The sequence below is a fragment of the Phoxinus phoxinus genome, assembly GCF_949152265.1.
Source record: "Phoxinus phoxinus genome assembly, chromosome: 14".
In the NCBI taxonomy this organism is placed as follows: domain Eukaryota; kingdom Metazoa; phylum Chordata; class Actinopteri; order Cypriniformes; family Leuciscidae; genus Phoxinus; species Phoxinus phoxinus.
Genome location: NC_136889.1, coordinates 17,967,959 through 17,987,465, shown reverse-complemented (window position 1 = coordinate 17,987,465; position 19,507 = coordinate 17,967,959). Strand labels below are relative to the sequence as shown.

Below are 19,507 nucleotides of genomic sequence, written 5' to 3'. Positions count from 1 at the left end.
CAGATTTTGTAATGCCAATGAAAACAAAATTGTAGATAGTTGCACTCCAAAACCCCACCCTCCAACCCGAACACGTGCATTGATTGACAGGCAGAGATCACTTCTGATTGGTTAAGTGTTCTAAAAAGGCACGGGCCGCTCCTCTCACACTTGTTTTACAGGGCCAAAACAGAGACAAGTGTGATTTCCCATGACAACCATCGAGGAAGTAGGTACATTTTATGCATAGTAAAAAAAAAAATTAATGCTTAGAGCACCTTAAAATGTTACATTCAAAATATATTACTTTTTGTTACATTTTCTGATAACTAACTCTATTAATTTATTTCAGATTAAAGTTTTACTTACTACCATTTGAGTTGAGAGTTTAAATGGAACATTTCATGTAGATGACCTCATTTAAACAAAACTAACAGACATTCTGTCTAAGATGAAGTCACACACATAAATGCATTAGCTCAACAAACACACACACACACACACACACACACACACATCCCTCTATGGATCCAGATCCAAGCAGGGGATCTAAAGATGTATGACAACATCACTCACTGCCAACACACACACACACACACACACACACACACACACACACACGGGAGACTGAACTTGCTGGAGACAGACAGAAACCACAGCAAGGAGGGAGTGTGAGTGTGTGTGTGGAGGGAATTTCCATGGGAGAGCTTCTCTTTATTTTGGCCTGAAAGTACTGCATGCATTTAAACAGCAACAAAACAGCAAAGTAAAATAATGGAAGACATAACAAAGAGAGAAAAAGAGAGCGAAACAACAGAGATAAAAGTAATCGGAGGGTGAAAATTAGCACTAGAGGGGAGTTTTATGATATGTTAATACCTATTGTATATAGGTGTGAGCATTTAATATATATATATATTATTTATTTATTTTTCTAGTCTGAAGGACCATGTGACACTAAATACTGGGATATAAATCACGGGAATAAATAACATTTTAAAACAATATTAAAATAGAATACAGTAATTTAAATTGTAATAATATCTTAAAATTTTACTGTTTTTACTGTATTTTTAATCAATAAATGCAGCCATGGTGAGCATAACAAAAATCTTTCAAACATATATAAAAATATTAACTGACCCAAATTTTTTATTTTATTCTAAAATAAGTTATTGGCCTGCAAGCCATTTTGTTTACTCACCAAAAACAATTTTTACTTGTTTTGGACACAGGAAAAACACACACACACGGGCGCACGCACGCACACACACGTTCATAAAAAGTGAATGTAGCACTCCAAATTTACAAATTTAACACCTAAACATTCTGCACACACCAAAAACTTTTAGTTTATAATGAACTCAAAATAACATACATAAATTCTACACAGGCTGATCAGTTCACTCACATCTCACACACAAACACAATCTAGAGATTTCCATGTCAACACAACATACACACCATCCCATCACAGATTCCCCTGTCAACAGCCTCATACCAGTGGAAAACTCTTCAGAACTCTGACACACACACACAACCACACACATCACAGTAAACCACTACTGCATCCACCAACTCAAAAATCTTCAAACATCTGCACTCAACATTAACTTGAGGTGTAGTGTGTGTGTGTGTGTGTGTGTGTGTGTGTGTGTGTGTGTGTGTGTGTGTGTGGATATATATATATATATATATAAAGAAATGCTGCTGATGCTGTGCATGTTGAGTGGCTATAGATACATATTCCCTCCCTAGCGCCTCTAAAACAGAGCTGCTGGCTCGATCCATCTTCATTACTGTGCGGGGGTGGATAGGGAAGGAAATCCCTGAGCTGAAACACCCCTCCAGTTGTCGGTGCATTCAGAGTTTCACTCCGAGCAGTTACACACTGTTTAACGGGGCCTTGTGCTCAAATCAATCATATATCTGCAGCATTTCGACATTCAGTGCCGTCCAGCGTTTTAACCTCACCCCTGCCTGGGCAGTGAATCAGTCCGTATGTTTAACATTAACACACAATAAACATCATTTTACGAGGTGGACCAGAATTTTACATTATTAAAATAAACTATCTCCCCTGGTTCTGCATTCTAGACTTCTGTCTTGGGAGGCACAGAACATTTTGACTGGCACAGAAAAGGCACTACGATGCAATGGCTCATTTGATTGTTCATTCTGTGGGTGTGATAATTTTCTTCACCAAACCAACAAATACGGGTTATTATTTCTGAGGTGTGTTTGACTTGCTTCTTGCCAACATTCAACTACAAGTATCAACCAGAATGTGTGGACTGGATTTGGAAAATTCTGTTATAAACTATTCTTTCTTAATATTTATTTTGGGAAGAAGACCAAAAGAAGGCTCTGTTTCCAAAACAGATATATAATCGTAAACTATAAACAATTCTGTAGCTTTTTATTTAATTAAAATAAAATAAAAAACATTCAAGTTTCTTGCACTAAAAACGACCATAATTAAATAGAATAAAAAATAAAGTTTTAGTTACTGTACCTTTAAGACTTTATCTAAATTACTGTTATGATTGGCTATTCTCCTTGTATTATTGTGCACTGTTGGCCAAGTTGATAATCAGAATAAAGTGTAGTCTACTTTGGAGCTTATTTGGAGAAAAATTCACCCACTTAGACATTAAAGGTACAATATGTAAAAATTTGTGTATCAAAATATCCAAAAAACACTTGCACAGTGTTATATTTTTCTTTCAATTGTGTACTTCCATTATCCTAAATGTGTCCAAGAATTTGTACATTCAGAGAAATTCACAATTTTAAAAAGTGCCCGTCCGTTTACTTGTCAATGGTGTAATATCCGCGTTATCCCTGGTTTCTGCTTGTACTGCCATAGTAACCATGGCGACAGACGTGGACAACTGTGTAGTGTGTAACGTCTAGCTGCACGCTGTTGTTGTTTCGTTCAAACATTATGGACCATGGCAAGCAGACTTTGGGACAAAAGGAGAACTAAAACGAGGATCAATAATATCAGCGTGGCGTTTTGTGAGATGCTTATCACCGCTTATCACTGCGTGATCAACCTACGCCTTTGTTATTGTAAGAGGTTTGCGACCCCTAGTGGCGATTTTTTTTTTTTTTTTACATATTGTAGCTTTAAGAGCCATATGACTGTATGACTGAAATTTAAATTAACTTTAATGTAACATTTAGGGGGGATAAATAAAAAATGCATAACTCTAAAAACAAGATGGCACCTGTGAGCTTCAGCGATGCGAGTGTGTGCATGTTTACTTCCAGGCATACTCTTCCGGTCTTAGCGAAGTTCTCATTTGCTGTAAGGAGAAACTTATCTGTGAAACTTGGCTAGATATAATGAATGTTTTTAAAATGAAAGAGAAGATGGTTGTCTATCAGAGACGGGGAAAAAAAAACATTCTTATAGTATTGTGTACTGTGCAGTAATTCATTTAATACACAGAGATTATCTTTCATTCTTTCTCCTGTTGATTCTGCGGTTCAGGCTCAGCGGTAAATAAAAATCCACAGGGATCTCTTCATTCATACAAAAAACTCAAGTGAGTAATATACATGTCCTGATTTTGTTCTGACTGCTTTTTTAGCATTATTATTAAGATTAGAGTTAGATCGTTTTAATATATTATTACAAATGTATTTTAATTCATCTTGCGCACCCCTTTAAATGTTTTGTGAGGTTGAGAAACACTGCTTTAAATCTAAACTATACAGTATTACAGTACAACATACTTTTTTGTTGATAACTATTGCTAAAACCTCCTCAAACTAAGATTGTCCACAAAAGCTTTAACAAAAGTAGTTTTCATGTCGTTTTTTATGGTTAAATTGAGAGGAATGCGAGAGAACGGCGAAAGGTTTCTGTTTCACATGGGGATCAAGCCGGGAGAGAGCATCGGGACTCTGACTATGCAATTCTTTAGGACGCTCCAAGGTCAACAAATATAAACTGTCTATCAGCACCTCTGCTGACCTTCACACACACACACACACACACACACACACACACACACACACACACACACACACACACACACACACACACACACACACACACACACACACACACACACACACACACACACACACACACACACACCTCAGATCAGCACATTTTAAAATGATCACACACTCACACCGCTCTGCATGGGACACAAGAGAAAAATGTCACAAAAGCACACATACTGTACATTAACACTCACAAATACAACAAAATATACTCATAATCACATGATCTGAAATATCTTGTCCTATTCACAGCTAAATAATCATCAGTCACTGAATTCACACTGAGAATGTGTCCTGAATGTCCCGTGTAACACTAGTGAACACACATACAGGTTCAGTGGGGATAAAGTGAGCTTTGTGGACCCTCCAGCTGGCATTAACTGAGCTCAAGTAACAAGTGTGAGAGCCAATGCCCTCTCTATGCCCTGTAACACACACTATTTTGATCTCAAAGCCTGCTGGCTCTCTCTCCACATGTATGCAGAGTATGAATCTGCCTGCAAAAAGTCAGACGGACACACACATTGCTTAACTGCACAGCTCAGAAACATCTGTGTGTTAAATATAACTATAAGCGTGCCTCCTGCTTTGTAGTGTAAAGCCATCTAAAGCTGACAAACACTTTTTTGCCAGTACTATCCTCCCTGTACTGAGATCCATGCCAACATACACACCAGTCATCTCTTCATGCCAACCACAAGACACATTTGTGGAAACATATGCACTTGGATACACAAACGCACACACAATTGTGCACGCTCTTTCTGTTTTTGCTCTCAAACGGCAGTTTTTAAGATGTATTGCTCCCCCCTCCTTCAAGTTTGCATACACATTCATGACATGTTGGTTCAGGTCTGTGTCCTTTGCAGTGACCGCTGAAGGGATTTTTAAAAAAAGAACAAACCTGTTTTACCTGCTTTACAACACAGACGCACCACAAAATGATATAAACACACACACACTCCCACGTCATACTCAAACACTGGCTAATACAAACATGCTGGTGTGTCTGTGTGGAAGCTAGAGCACATGTATAATGTGATGAATGTTACACAGGTAACCGTGCATGTGATGCTACATTAGATGTCTATAAACAAATGAATAGCATTTAAGATGTAAATTTAACACAATTATGTAAATAAATTATATATATTACATAAAAATTTTATAAATAAATATTTTGTATTAATGATATAATTTAAGAATATTAATAATATTAAAGGGTTAGTTCACCCAAAAATGAAAATAATGTCATAAATGACTCACCCTCATGTCGTTCTAAGCCCGTAAGACCTCCGTTCATCTTCGGAACACAGTTTAAGATATTTTAGATTTAGTCCGAGAACTTTCTGTCCGTCCATTGAAGCTGTATATACAGTATACTGTCCATGTCCATAAAGGTAATAAAAACATCATCAAAGTAGTCCATGTGACATCAGTGGGTTAGTTAGAAGTTTTTGAAGCATCGAAAATACTTTTTGGTCCAAAAATAACACAAAATAAGACTTTATTCAGCATTGTATTCTCTCCCGGGTCTGTTGTCAATCCTTCACAGTTACGCTGATGGCGTAAGACGCTGATGACGTGTTATCTGGTGCGCCCGAGCTTCATTTATAGACTGAGGGAAACGCACGCTGTAAAAGTGTCTCATCCGCGACATGCACATTTACGCACCATTAAAAAAATGATATCCACGCAAACAATGTAGAATAGCTTGAATATAGCGTGCGTCTCCCTCAGACTGTAAACGAAGCTCGGGCGCACCAGATAACACGTCATCAGCGTCTTACGTCAGCAGCGTCACTGCGGAGTCCTGAACGCAGATTGACAACAGACCCGGGAGAGAATACAATGCTGAATAAAGTCTTATTTTGTGTAATTTTTGGACCAAAAAGTATTTTCGATGCTTCAAAAACTTCTAACTAACCCACTGATGTCACATGGACTACTTTGATGATGTTTATATTACCTTTATGGACATGGACAGTATACTGTATATACAGTTTCAATGGACGGACAGAAAGCTCTCGGACTAAATCTAAAATATCTTAAACTGTGTTCCGAAGATGAACGGAGGTCTTACGGGCTTAGAACGACATGAGGGTGAGTCATTAATGACATTATTTTCATTTTTGGGTGAACTAACCCTTTAAGTATTTATTCATTATAAAATGAATTAATTTAATTATGACTAATAATAAGCCTTGATTTGGTGTCTTTTCTCATCAAATCCTAGGATTCATTTGATTAATCATTAATACATTTGATTAAATATGTAATCCAATGACAGTCCTACTGATTATGTGTGTATGTATGCGTGTTGTTTCCTCACAATCATTATTCCAGTAGAGAAGATGTTTGTTGGTTTGACGTTTTGCTTCTGTTTTTCTATCTGGGTCTCCAGTTGGGCGGCTCGATCTTTATGTTGGGCCAAAAGCACAGCCGCAGGTAACTTGGAACTCTCCTGCAAACACAAACACAACATTCAAGAAATTATTTTCTTTTCAATTTTATTTAATTTTTATTTTATTTTGACACTTTAATTGATAGTAGAGGGGGGATAGTGATGGGTAGGAGGGGCACATGTCATGTCAACCTGTCACACGTGAGATCACAGTAATAGCAAATCACACAGCGGACAAGCACATCCAATCGGACAAAAGTCCTGCTCTACATTTTTTCTTGTTCATGAAGCCGTTTCACTCAGATTTATGTCACTTCTGTTTCATGCCGACTTTAAAGTGTGTTTGTACTGTGTACCAGTGTATCCAGCAGGGCCTGTTTGTTTTTCCTCTTGGCCTGTAGTTGTCTCTGTTCCTCCTGCAGGGTCTCGAGTCTCCTCTGCTCTGAATCCTGCTGCTCCAGTAACAACAGCTCCTCCAACTCCTCCTGCTCACGTGTCTAACATAGAGACAATAATACATTATGGGATCAAATAAAATAAAGTCAAAGTCAACTTTATTGTCATTTTAGCACATTGCATGGCAATTGTTAAAGCTACACTGTGTAGGATTTTCTCCCATCTAGCGGTGAAATTGTATATGACTACCAACTGAATATTACGTTATAGCCCCTCCCATTCCGAGGGCGCTTTAACTCCTACGGTGGCTGTATTATTTCAAATCTGCCGGCAGTTGTGAGTAATCTCCCCCTCACATTTGTCACGGTGCCACTGAGTGTAAAAACGCGAAAGGCGAAGCTTGAATTTCCAGGTATGTCCCTCTTTGGCTAATGTATTTTCAAGATGGAGGCGCAACAAGGCTGCCGCCATTCGAGCGACTCACTTGTATGTATTCTGAATGGCAGATTCCACGCTTACGAGAATACTTGATTAGTTGGTAGAAGTAATTATACATTAATGAGCACATATAATTTTGAAAGAACAAAGTGTTTTTTGCCAAGAATCAACTTAAAAAATTACACAGTGTAGCTTTAAAAACTAAACGCAGTCCCTTTAGGGAACAACTGTAACATGAAGACTAAGAAAAGACAACAGATGATAATAGCTCAAAGGCTCAACTGTATCTGGAGCCGTGGTGGGTGTAATTCATTACTAAGTTTTATCTAATTACTGTAATTTAATGACTTTTCCCTTGAAAAAGTAAAGTAATGGATTACTCTTAATTTTCTGTTTAATTGAATTATAGTTACTTCTGCTGTAATTGCATTAAATACTGTATAGTCTATATAAACAATTCTATATAAAACAATTGGGTATTTAACATTTAAAATGTTATGTTAAAATGTATGTTACCTTCTCCCTTTACACACTTTGGTCAGTTCAAGAATAATTTATGCACTTGTATATTGTTAATTTGAAAGAATTAAAAGTGGTGTTTCGTGTCTATCCTTGTTTTGTTCAACTAGTCGAGTTTGATATGGGATTTAGAAAGTAATTGGTCATAAGTAATCCAATACTTTTTTAGAGAGAGTAATTAGTGCAGTTATCTAATTACACAGTTGAAGATGTAATTAGTAGCTAGTAATTAATCACTTTTTAGAGTAACAACAGTCATCTGGAGCACAAGATATTCTGATTTCTGCTATGATCCATTTCTGTTTAAAAGGGGTTCTCGCTTGTGAAATCAGAACCATGCACACATACTCACCAGCTTGGCTTTGTTTTTCTGTATAACGTCTCTGTTATCTCGCTGGTACTGTTCCATTATCTGCTTGGTACTTTCAACATCTAAGTTATTAGTCAGGTTAAACACTGGACAGACACACAAGGAAATACAGTTAAAACACTTACAATTAAAAAACAAATTAAAAAACAAATGTATCCTATGAATAGGACTAAATAAATGGCATTTGTATCTCACCAATGTCCTCCACCTGCTCCAGGTAGTCATTATATTCTTTCAGAGTGGAAAAATCAAATTCCCTCTTATTATAACTGAAAGAAACCAAAACCATGTCATTATTAAAATAGTATAATTAGTCATTAAGAAAAACTAAGTGGATGCGTGCAGAGACACGTACATTTTGAGAACCTTCTTGCGGATCTCCACCTCTTTATCGATGGCTGGATCTTCGAAAAGCTGCACGCGGAAATTACTCTTTCTGAGAGGAGTGTTACACTGCACACAGTTACCTGAGCCACGGACAAACAGCATGTCCACACAGCTCTCACACCTGAAACACACACACACACACACACACACACAGACGTTTTACTCACACTGGCAGAAGGTCTGCTGAAAGAGAGTCAAAATAAACAGTAATGAAATGTGAAATGTGCTGGAAAAACCTTCAGAAGCGATTCCACACAAACACACATTTCAATCAACTCACTGCTTCAGAGAGTGAAATTTAGCCAAATTTCCAAAAGGAACCATAAATTCGACTAATGGATAAAACAGAGGCCTGATATTTGTGTGTGGTGGTCTTATTCAATCATAATGGAGTGATGATGGGATGGGTTTGAGGCAAAGCAGATATACACATTGAGGGCTGACAAAGTACAGAGTGTCTTAGAAACCAATGTTACTTCTTGCCCAGAATTTGTGCATATAACCAATACCAATGCTGAGTTTCAAGTAATTTCTTACAAATTTAGTAAACAATTTTTCCACTCAGCAGATTAACTTTCCTTTTCATTCCCCCTTCTCTTTCTATCAGCTTTCAGAATACATTGCTCTTTTAAATCTGATTTGTGCCTGTAAAAAATTAAAGGGAGTGTATGTAGCCTATATAACACAATGGACAAACTGTCTGTAATCAACCTTTGCTGGTGATAGGAAATTATAGAGGGGAAATTACTGGAAAATCAATTAATGCAGAACAAAAAAATATTGCAAATAAAAAAAATCTAACAAATAATTTGGAGAATTGGCTTTTGTTAAGAAAATCAAACATTCATTTACAAATATGTTTTTATTTTAAATTTCTAAAATACATTGATAAAAAAAAATACCATGCAAAAGTTTGAGATTAATAATTATTTATGAATTAAATTATTTATTTTATTCAGCAAGGATCCAAAAAAGTAAACAAAAGTAATAGTAACAGCTTTACAAAAACTATATTTCAAATAAATGCTGTTCTTTTGAACTTTCTATTGATCAAAGAATCCTGAAAAAAACAATAAATTTCCACAAAACTATGAAGCAGCATTGATAATAAAAATGTAAGTCTCTTGAGCATCAAATCAGAATATAAAAACGATATCTGAAGGTGAGGGATCATGCGAAACTGAAGATTGGAGTAATGACTGATGCAAATTCAGCTTTGCCAAAACAGGAGTAACATTTTAAACTAATATGTGTTCCTGGTCAAAAATGACTAGCCTTCTAAACAATTGCTTGTAAATCACTTGTTATGCAATATTATCATCAAATATTGGATTCAATCTTTTTGTCAACTTGTTTTCTTTCAATTAGGACAGTTTTTTTGTATTTCTTTTTGGAACTGATTGATCGTATGCCTCATTCATCTAAGCTTATGCACATCAGTTTTTGAGTGAAAAAAATTTAGACAATTGTGTCAATATTCAACAAAATTTGCACTGTTTATCACACTAGTGTGCTCTAATGTTTAACCAGGAAGTGAAATGTTTTTATTTTGTACAAAATGGAATAAAGTCACACTTGTGGTGTTCACGATCAAAAATGACCAGCCAAAAAAAAAATGCTTATAAATCTCTTGTTGTTTTCTTTCAATTAGGAGAGTTTTATTTATTTTTTTGGAAACTGATTGATTGTAGGACTGAGCAAAGACTGTAAGTTTGAGTCCAATGCGATAATATTAACATTTTCGGGAAAAATAAAATCCTCTCCGGGTCAAAATGACCCAAACACAACATAAGGGTTAAAATGTAATAATAGTTCATAATATTACTCTTTTTGGTTGAATAAATGCAGCCTTGGTAAGCATAAGAGACTTAAAAATAAAATGTTTGCCCTATAATGCCCTGGGTTTTCCCTGAAGAATCTCTTTATTTACTTCCAAATTAATAGAGAGGGCAGCTTCTCCCTGACCCATGACCTGAACAAGGTGGGCATCCATGTGTGAGAGAGAGTGAACTGGCTCAAAAAGCCTGCAAAACAGTGAGAACACAGACTTTCATGTGAATAAATGCTAGACATTCCCTGCTCGTTCCTCCTCTCCCGATACGTGTTTGTCAGCATGTTGAGAGGTTACTACACTCCTCTAACTCAGCACAACTGACCCCATCACGCACACACAAAATCTGCAAACCACTGCATTTCACACACATACACACGCTACCTGTGTCCCTCTCATCAACTATCTCTCACACACACCTACCTGTGCCCTTCCCTCTTCACTGCAGCAGGTCAGAAGGACACACTCAGCATCAGCTTGAGAGTCACACACACGTGTGTTTCTTCAACTACCTGTCCGATTGGTGGTTTTTAAATAAAAACAGATTTCAAGTTTTTCAAATGCTTAATCATCTATTTAATATCTATTTAATTATTTTACCCATGTAGATTTCCAATCTTTAAATACAGGAAAAACCACAACAAAATATTAATTACATAATACATAATTATTGGACTATTAAAAAACTTATACCAATCAAAATAAATAGTGAAATAATAAATATTAAAATGGTTAATAATTAGTCAAAACATGTACATTTTTGCACACATCTCTGAACAATCAGAGATCTGATTTGAATTTCTTATTCATAAGAAAATCATTCTTATTCATATGTGCAAAAAAGTACAATTGTGGACAATATGCACAATAGAGTGGTGCAGGTATGACGTCACATTGTAGGCCAACCGGCAGTCCAATTGGATTCTCACATAGGCTTTTGGATTATCACTAAAACCAAGCTCTGTGATCAACAAAAGTGTATGATACTTGCACGTTTTGTCCATCAAGAAAGATAATTATCCCAGATATTTTGAAGCCTAAATGCAGTCGCCAGAAGTAAAAAGCTAAAAGTATAATAAACAAACTACACCACGGTCCCACAAATTCAACGTCGCTTCCAACAACTCTTGCAGTTTTTATCTAAAAAAAATTCCCCAGAACGTTTAAGTTAGAATAGTTTATAAGATATAAAGTCTATAAAGAGTTTATAAAGCATAAAGAAGCTGTAAAAGCGGACTGAGTTTAACTGTTCGGCGTGATGACGATTACTCTCCTCGACAGCCTCTGAAGTCCCATTTAGCCACTTAGCAACCGCCTTTTTCAAGACATGTATCAAAATCTTATCAATAACTAGGTTTCAAAGCATGAATGAAATGTTTTGAGTGAGTTATTTTGCAGACAACGCAACAGAGTTGTGAATGCGTCCCATTAAACAGTTGTGAAAATTGCACTTATACAGTTAGACAATGGTAAGACTGTTTGAAAAAAATGAATGACTGAGAAAAACTGTAAAGAGTTTATTTTCTCTGTTAAGCCCAATGGGTCAAAAGTTCCCATAGTTGAAGGAACACCAGAAGCAATATCTTCTTGATCTCTCTCAACTGCATTTAATCATAAGCTACAGTCATCCTTACGTGCTGATACAGAGGTAAACTCTCATGAAATGAGCAGGGGACTGTGTGCTGGACTGTCTCCAGCAGTGTGTCATCAGTGTGTAATATATTCATACAGTCTCTGAGTCCAAGGTCAGCAGTCCACTGTGAATCCTTACGTTCTCTGCAGGTCAAGGACACCCAGAGCACAAGGAGGAGCACACACTACTCCCTCTCTGTTCAGTTTTCTGTGACTGGATGACTAGTAGTACTCCCAAGCACCAAATGAATAGCTAGTTTGATCTCTTTTGTTGTCTGTATTCTTCTTTAATGTGAGCATGAAATGAATGTTGCGATAGTCTTTTCTTCCCTATTGTGACGTATCCGAGTGAAACGGATTCACGAGCAAATAAAAATTAGGGCGGGACTTGATTTTTGTCCATCAGGAATTGATCGGACGGTGACAGGTCCCGCCCTCACGCGAATATTTTTTTTATAATAAATACTGCAATGTTCCATATATAAAACAAGAATTGTCCATTTTGATTTCCTGGTGACTACAACACAGTTTTCATGAAAACTATTTCCACTAAAATACCATCGTTGCTAGCTATTGCACTTTTCCGGTTAGGGTTTTCTGATTCAGTGCTGCGTTGTCACTAGATCTGACGTCCATTGGTCATCGACGTGCACATCAAAATAGTATAAACTATTTGAAGGACATTAACGGTTACATGTTGAATTATTATGGTTTTACAGTAGTAATGTTAACCGTTTTATGGCTGAAACATGGCCACTTATTGTAAGGAGAGCCTCGCAAACAGGTGAGCAACAGAAGTTAGAAGTCGTAAAAACATCGGTTTACTGCACTCACTCACAGCTTGAAACACTGACCTGGTTAACTTAGAGCACATATACGAGCAAAAACGAACCATATGCAAATAATAGAACGTTCTTTCCTGGACAGTATGAATAAAGATTCACTTCTGGGTCTATGAAATCTGACAGCAGGTACTTACAGCGTGTGTCCACACACATTGACCATCAGCTTCAGAGATGGATTTCTGTATTTAGTAGTCTTGCACCTCGGGCATCCCTGATCATCCATTATTATTACTTGTTAGGGTATGTTAGAAAAATAACTAAATAACAGTAATCGACACAATCTGCGGCTCACAACAGAGCGCACAACAGTGTTACATTCAAATTCGTCCTGAAAGAAACATGTACGTGTAATATCCCGTTCCTATTCAAACATTGCTCAAGTTTTATCTCTGTCCAGCGCTGATAGATAGATAGATAGATAGATAGATAGATAGATAGATAGATAGATAGATAGATAGATAGATAGATAGATAGATAGATAGATAGATAGATAGATAGATAGATAGATAGATAGATAGATAGATGGATGGATGGATGGATGGATGGATGGATGGATGGATGGATGGATGGATGGATGGATGGATGGATGGATGGATGGATGGATGGATGGATGGATGGATGGATGGATAGATAGATAGATAGATAGATAGATAGATAGATAGATAGATAGATAGATAGATAGATAGATAGATAGATAGATAGATAGATAGATAATGTGTGAAATACCATCAATTCACTATCTATATAGATTCTTCATCACATATTTGTAATAAAAAAGGTGAATCTTTGAAACAATGATTGTCAGAAAAAAAATGGATGGATGGATGGATGGGCGGACGACAGACAGACAGACAGAAGATAGACAGAAGATAGATAGATAGATAGATAGATAGATAGATAGATAGATAGATAGATAGATAGATAGATAGATAGATAGATAGATAGATAGATAGATAGATAGATAGATAGATAGATAGATAGATAGATAGATAGATAGATAGATAGATAGATATTTCGTATAGGCTAGCTTATGTAAATTCACCAACATTCATTGTATTTATTTTATTATATCTATTTTATTGTATGCCTCTTTCCATTTATTTCACCTTCTTAATTTTCTTATGTTAAATAAAGCAATCAATAAATATCTGTTTAGTTGTATTATAACAATAACTGTAGAAATTAAAATTGTATAACGTTTTAAAGAGACATTATTATGACCAAAAACCTATAGTTTTAACCGGAGATAAAATGAACGGAGGGGTAGGGCTTGTCGTTTTGTAAATGTCTGTATCGTTTGAAGTGTTGTATGAGCAGTCTGAGTCTTTTCAGATTAAGCTCAGAGTAAACACACGGCAGCACACAAAAGCTCGAATGAGATCTCACCTATAGACCAGGTGAGCTGCGGGAGCGCGTCACGGCTGAGTGACAGATTCATTTGAATGGTTTCGCCTTGAAGCTGCGTTCGCCCCGCCCCTTTCGAAATTTCGTGCAGCCAATCATGTGTGTCCATCCCCCCCACCCCAATCATCGGGCTGAGAAGTCACGCTGCTGGAGCGAAAGGGGAAAGCTATCCACTTACAAAGACACCCGATATCACTCGCATGGCGCACGGGTAACCTGATCAGCTTGGGCAGAAACGAGGCGGGGTGACGGACTAAAGGAATCTGAGGTGAAGAATAAAAACAATGTCTATTTCCTCTAGTGAAGTGACAGTGGCAGGCGACATCAAAAAGGAAAATGTGAAGTACACGGAGACTCTCGAGAGCTCCACGGACAGTCGGGGGCACGTCAAACTCCTGACTCTTGACACTCCGGTGGCCGCCGGGATGCTCGTCGGTCAGCAGCAGCAGACCTCTCCACTGGAGCGCAAGATGCCCACTATGGACTCTTTGTCTGCGCACACTTCACCCGCAACTACCGCGAGCTCTTTGGCTTTTTCACCGGAGCAAGTTGCGTGTGTTTGCGAAGCGCTTCAGCAGGGGGGCAACGTGGATCGACTGGCCCGATTCCTGTGGTCTCTCCCGCAGAGTGACTTATTGCGCGGTAACGAGAGTATCCTCCGCGCTCAGGCGCTGGTGGCCTTCCACCAGGCGCGCTACCAGGAGCTTTACAGCATCTTGGAGAGCCACAGCTTCAGCCCCTCGTGCCACTCTGCCCTGCAGGACTTATGGTACAAAGCCCGGTACACGGAGGCGGAGAAGGCCCGCGGCAGACCGCTGGGCGCAGTGGATAAATATCGCCTGCGACGAAAGTTTCCCCTGCCCCGGACCATCTGGGATGGAGAGGAGACTGTGTACTGCTTTAAAGAGCGCTCCAGGAACGCGCTGAAGGAACTCTATAAGCAGAACCGGTACCCGTCCCCAGCCGAGAAGAGGAATCTGGCCAAGATCACAGGACTGTCCCTGACGCAGGTTAGCAACTGGTTCAAAAACAGGAGACAGAGAGACAGAAACCCGTCAGAGGCGCAGTCCAAAAGGTGAGCAATACATATTTTGTTCAATGAATGAATGAACACTCAAGGAATTTAACAAGAACTTTAAGTTATATTAGCAAGACTATTGAGATAGTTAAAGCAAAGTTTTTGAGAGATCAAGATCCCCTTTTTGGCATTTAATGGTTAAAAAAAAGTTTCTGCTTGTATGCTTGTGGATTGTCACAGTTGTTACCAGTCTTCTGCATTTATATTTAAATATTTTATTTATTCACAATTATGTTAAATCAGAATAAACATCGATATTTTCAAATTGAAAAGGCAGCTTCTAAAGGACATTATGCGCATCCAAAAGTGTGCGTAAAATGTATTGCGTGAGTCACCACCGCGTGTGTTTATTTTTGAGTGAGTAGCTACTCAGGATCCATTGACGCGTAAGGTTTGCCCCACCATATAAATCACTCTGAACTATTTACTTTTCTTTTTAGCCAGAGGGGATAGGAAAACCTCCTCTTCAGCACTCAATTTTAACACACTCACACACATGCAGTGGAAATACAGGATTCACTTTAATGTTTAAAACTCTTTGGGAACAAAGCTCCAGCGCACCTGGTGGAGGTGACCTTACACACACACATACTTTTTTCCATTCACAGAAAGCTGATGCCACACGCTGTTTAAAGCATTTGTAAGCAATCGTATATATTTATCACGTGAATGAGGCATTTTATAATTTACAGCTGGACTCGGCCAACATTTCAACAAAAGAAAAACACTAAATCGTTCCTCTGAATAATAGACAATTCATGTTTGGACATGTGTTTTTGCTCATATCAGTCAGAAAATGCATGCATTTGTTTAATAGAGGACATCTTAAATGCCTCATTCATTTATTTATCTTGTGATTTTCTGTAATGCCACATGTGGGGGTGTGGCAAATGTGATATTAATAGGCCACGTCAGGCGTTTTCAACCTTTACAGATCCAGGGACCCCATTTAGAGTCTCAGCCAGGAATTTAGATAGCATTTTATTATTAATATTATTGGCAAATATTATTACCTTTTATAGTGTTTAAGATCACCAATGTTTAAAAGTTACATTTAAATATAAAGAATATGTTTGGAAGTCCAATATATGTTATAGCCTATATCTAAACCTTGAGGGTTTCATAATGTAACATTACTGAAATATGTTTTTAAACGGAAAACAAGGAATGGACCAGAACGCAGTGGTCTCTAGGCGAGTTTAAATGTATTTTTAAACGCGACGCAACTAGACAGAACGCGTCTTGTGTTTAAGCTCCCAACCACGTAATGACGTTATCACTAAAAAGAATAATTGGCAAAATCTTTTGGCTGGCTGTGTGTGAAGAGGAACACATGAGCGTTGTGGAAGTCCTGTCGGAGTCACACAGCTGCTGCAGTCATTCATTAAACGCGCCCTTCTCTCTCAACTACACGAATTTATGTTTGAACAGCTGAAGTCACTGTGAAATCGTCTTCAGCGCGCAGTGGAGGAATCGCGCTGTATCGGACTTTAAAATATCAGCTAAATTTAACCTCTCGTTATACTGACAGACCCTCCCCGTTTTAGCGAAGGACACTGTGAACATAAAGCTGACCATTTGTGAAGTCATGCTGTGATTGCGGGGTTGTGTCGCCAAATGGTGTGCGTGCGTGCGTAAAAGAGAGTCTGTAGTATAGACAGGATTACTCCTGACATGCGAAGTCTGTGATCTAGGGGGTCCCGCGGTGTGAAGGGGATACTCACCTCCCCATTTGTCTATGCGCGCTCCCGTCACCATCTTCCTGCAGCTGCGTCAATCCGCGCTCATGTACAGTTCAAAGAGTGAAAAGTTGGTTCATAATACAACATTCCCCCTTTCATTTTTCAAAGTACTTTATTGGTGTGCGTGTTTTGTATACAATATTGTCAAACGCATCAACAGTATAAAACCATCTTTCATCTTCTTTTTCACACAGTTTAGAAATACAGTGTCACCATTGTCACAGTGTGCACAGATATGTTTTTTTTGTGTCTTTGATATAGAAAATCTCTCTCTCTCTCTCTCTCTCTCTCTCTCTCTCTCTCTCTCTCTCTCTCTCTCTCTCTCTCTCTCTCTCTCTCTCTCTCTCTCTCTCTCTCTCTCTCTCTCTCTCTCTCTAATAAAATAAACAATATAATAAAATAAAAGTGTAGCGATGGAGACTCAAAGGTTCTTAATGTCTCTGTCTTTCACTCTCTCAGTGAGTCAGATGGAAATCACAGTACGGAGGATGAGAGCAGTAAAGGTCAGGAGTCATTGTCCCCGTGTCCGATGTCGACCTGTTCTGATGGGGCGGTGGGTAATACAGTTGTGCCTCTCTGCTCTGGAGCTCTGGAGGCCGGGGTTATCGTCCAGCAGGTTGGAGACAGCAGGAACTCACCGTCCGTCATCTTTAACGGAGTCTCGGTCAACACACCCGCCTCTGTTTTTCACAACGGCACCCCTTCCTTTCTCTCCACCACAGGACATGTACTCTTCAGTGGCATGAACTTGGGACTCCAGTCCCTGGCCTGCAGGTCAGTGGCAGATGTGGAGATGGATGGTGCAGGACAGGATAAAAGGGTAACAGCAGACCCTGCTCTGGCGTACCCCTCATTTCACTGCAGTGTGAATGGGACAGACGTAGAGGTGAAAGCAGAGGATGTTAGGCAGGATGTGTCGGTTCAGGACCAGACCACGTCCATTAGCTCGGCGTTCACCGTCACCTCGTCCGATGGCTTGCAGCTTGAAGGTTACAACTTGGTTTCTGAAGGCAACGGGACCTCGCTGCTCAGCAACAAGATGGTACTTCCTCCCTTGCAGCTCCCATCATCTTCTTCACCCTCATCAGTTACACAAGGTGAGTGAGCCTCATCAAACATCATCAAAGATTACATCATGCCTTTGAGCAGGATGAGAAGAACACAAGTCTTGTTTGTGTTTGTTATGAAGGTGATGTTATTTTGTCGTTTCCTGGAACTCATATGAACAATGACGTTAATACACCGCTCTTATGATGAGTGTTAATTTCTAATAATATTTAATTATTAAACATCTAATTCACTTTGATTTTTTTTTTGAGGGCATAATCTTAAAAATGTCAGGCTGATACAATTATCCTGATATTATATAGTAGAAAATATTCAGTAAAAGAATGCAATTCCTGAAAAGGAGACCTAAGTGGCATATTTTCTTTTTATGAATATTTTCATATTTTCTTTTTCTGGGGGCCGGTACGATTTTTACATGTTTTGAAGAAGGCTTTGTTTTTGTAAAACAGCAATATTGTGAAATATATCAGAAATCATTCTGAAACATTTCTTCTTATTATCAATGTAGAAAACAGTTGTGCTGCTTAATACACTTTTAGGATCCTTTGATGAATAGAACGTTCAAAATAACAGCATTTATTTGAAATATACTTTTTTTGTACATTATAGTTTTTACTGTCACATATAATCAATTTAATGTATCCTTAAGTCACATAATTTGCCCCTTCATGGCAAGGCAAGGTTAGGTCTTAAAACGTCATGATTTTTTCTTCTCTTTATCGTGGAACTGAATAACATATCCTTAATATTTGTATACCAGCGAAAAGGTTGAGGAGCTTTATCTTTTCTCCGTCAGGTGTTGTTGATGGCAGATCTCCTTCTCATGCCTCTCTGTGTCACCTCGGGGTGGAGGAGCAGGACAGGCTCCAGCTGACCTCTCTCGAGTCCAGCACGGCACTCTACGGCCTGGCCAGCGTACACACACTGTCTGCTGTGAAGAAGGAGCCTTTGGAGAGTCCTGGTGGATACCTTTACCACCTGGGTTACTCCCCCACCTCACTTAACTCCAGCATGACAACGAGCCAGCAAGACTACACTACTCTCACAGTAAGCTCACCATTACTCACCCAAACGGACCTTACCGGCCAGTTCAGAGGTCATGATGCCCAGATGACCTCCAGCCTAAATGGAGACTTCCTATGTGCGGTTTCAGAGAGAGGGAATGGAGAGATGAGAGGAGTGGAGGAAGAAGAGGAAAAACAACTGACAAAACTAAAAACAGTCCATATAGAGGAAGAAATGACTGACCTCTGAACTTAAGAGGAGAAGGAGGTAAAAATGCTTTTTACTGAAATCACAACATTATTTGGGATTGTTGTTTGAGTTTTTTTATGTTTTCAGCCTCTAAATGTTTTTTATTTTATTTTATGTAAGTATTAAATTATTTTGGTACA

At 38.4% G+C, this 19,507-nt stretch overlaps 2 protein-coding genes across 4 annotated transcripts in view; one reads left to right on the top strand and one right to left on the bottom strand.

Moving 5' to 3' along the window:
- Positions 1-13,222, bottom strand: part of mnat1 (MNAT1 component of CDK activating kinase) — a 20,693-nt gene extending 7,471 nt beyond the window's left edge. The window contains exons 1-6 of one of the 2 annotated variants that reach the window (XM_079635169.1): positions 12,956-13,222; positions 8,482-8,634; positions 8,322-8,395; positions 8,109-8,212; positions 6,760-6,900; positions 6,332-6,463 (exon numbers count right to left, since the gene is read on the bottom strand). In XM_079635169.1, coding sequence (XP_079491295.1) covers positions 6,332-6,463; positions 6,760-6,900; positions 8,109-8,212; positions 8,322-8,395; positions 8,482-8,634; positions 12,956-13,044 — 693 coding nt within the window. In that variant the 5' untranslated portion in view covers positions 13,045-13,222. Of the gene's footprint in view, positions 1-6,331; positions 6,464-6,759; positions 6,901-8,108; positions 8,213-8,321; positions 8,396-8,481; positions 8,635-10,767; positions 10,900-12,955 lie in introns of those variants that run through there. The other variant, XM_079635170.1, reaches the window with a different exon arrangement.
- On the top strand, positions 12,566-19,507 carry six4a (SIX homeobox 4a). Of its 2 annotated transcripts, none has more exons than XM_079635160.1 (4): positions 12,566-12,760; positions 14,527-15,300; positions 17,505-18,142; positions 18,910-19,507. In XM_079635160.1, exons 1-4 carry the CDS (start codon positions 12,726-12,728, stop codon positions 19,365-19,367), a joined length of 1,905 nt encoding a protein of 634 aa, XP_079491286.1. In that variant the 5' UTR covers positions 12,566-12,725; the 3' UTR covers positions 19,368-19,507. The 2 variants fall into 2 exon arrangements, with proteins under 2 accessions (XP_079491286.1, XP_079491287.1); XM_079635161.1 differs by lacking the exon at positions 12,566-12,760 and having other exon boundaries at positions 14,391-15,300; positions 18,910-19,160; positions 19,267-19,507.

What these genes read in the sequence shown, in the direction of transcription:
- six4a (XM_079635160.1), top strand. Translation starts at nt 12,726, where the DNA reads ATGGCCACTTATTGTAAGGAGAGCCTCGCAAACAG. An exon ending in TCAGAGGCGCAGTCCAAAAG is followed by an intron (nt 15,301 to 17,504) that starts GTGAGCAATACA and finishes TCACTCTCTCAG; the next exon opens with TGAGTCAGATGGAAATCACA. An exon ending in ACCCTCATCAGTTACACAAG is followed by an intron (nt 18,143 to 18,909) that starts GTGAGTGAGCCT and finishes TTTCTCCGTCAG; the next exon opens with GTGTTGTTGATGGCAGATCT.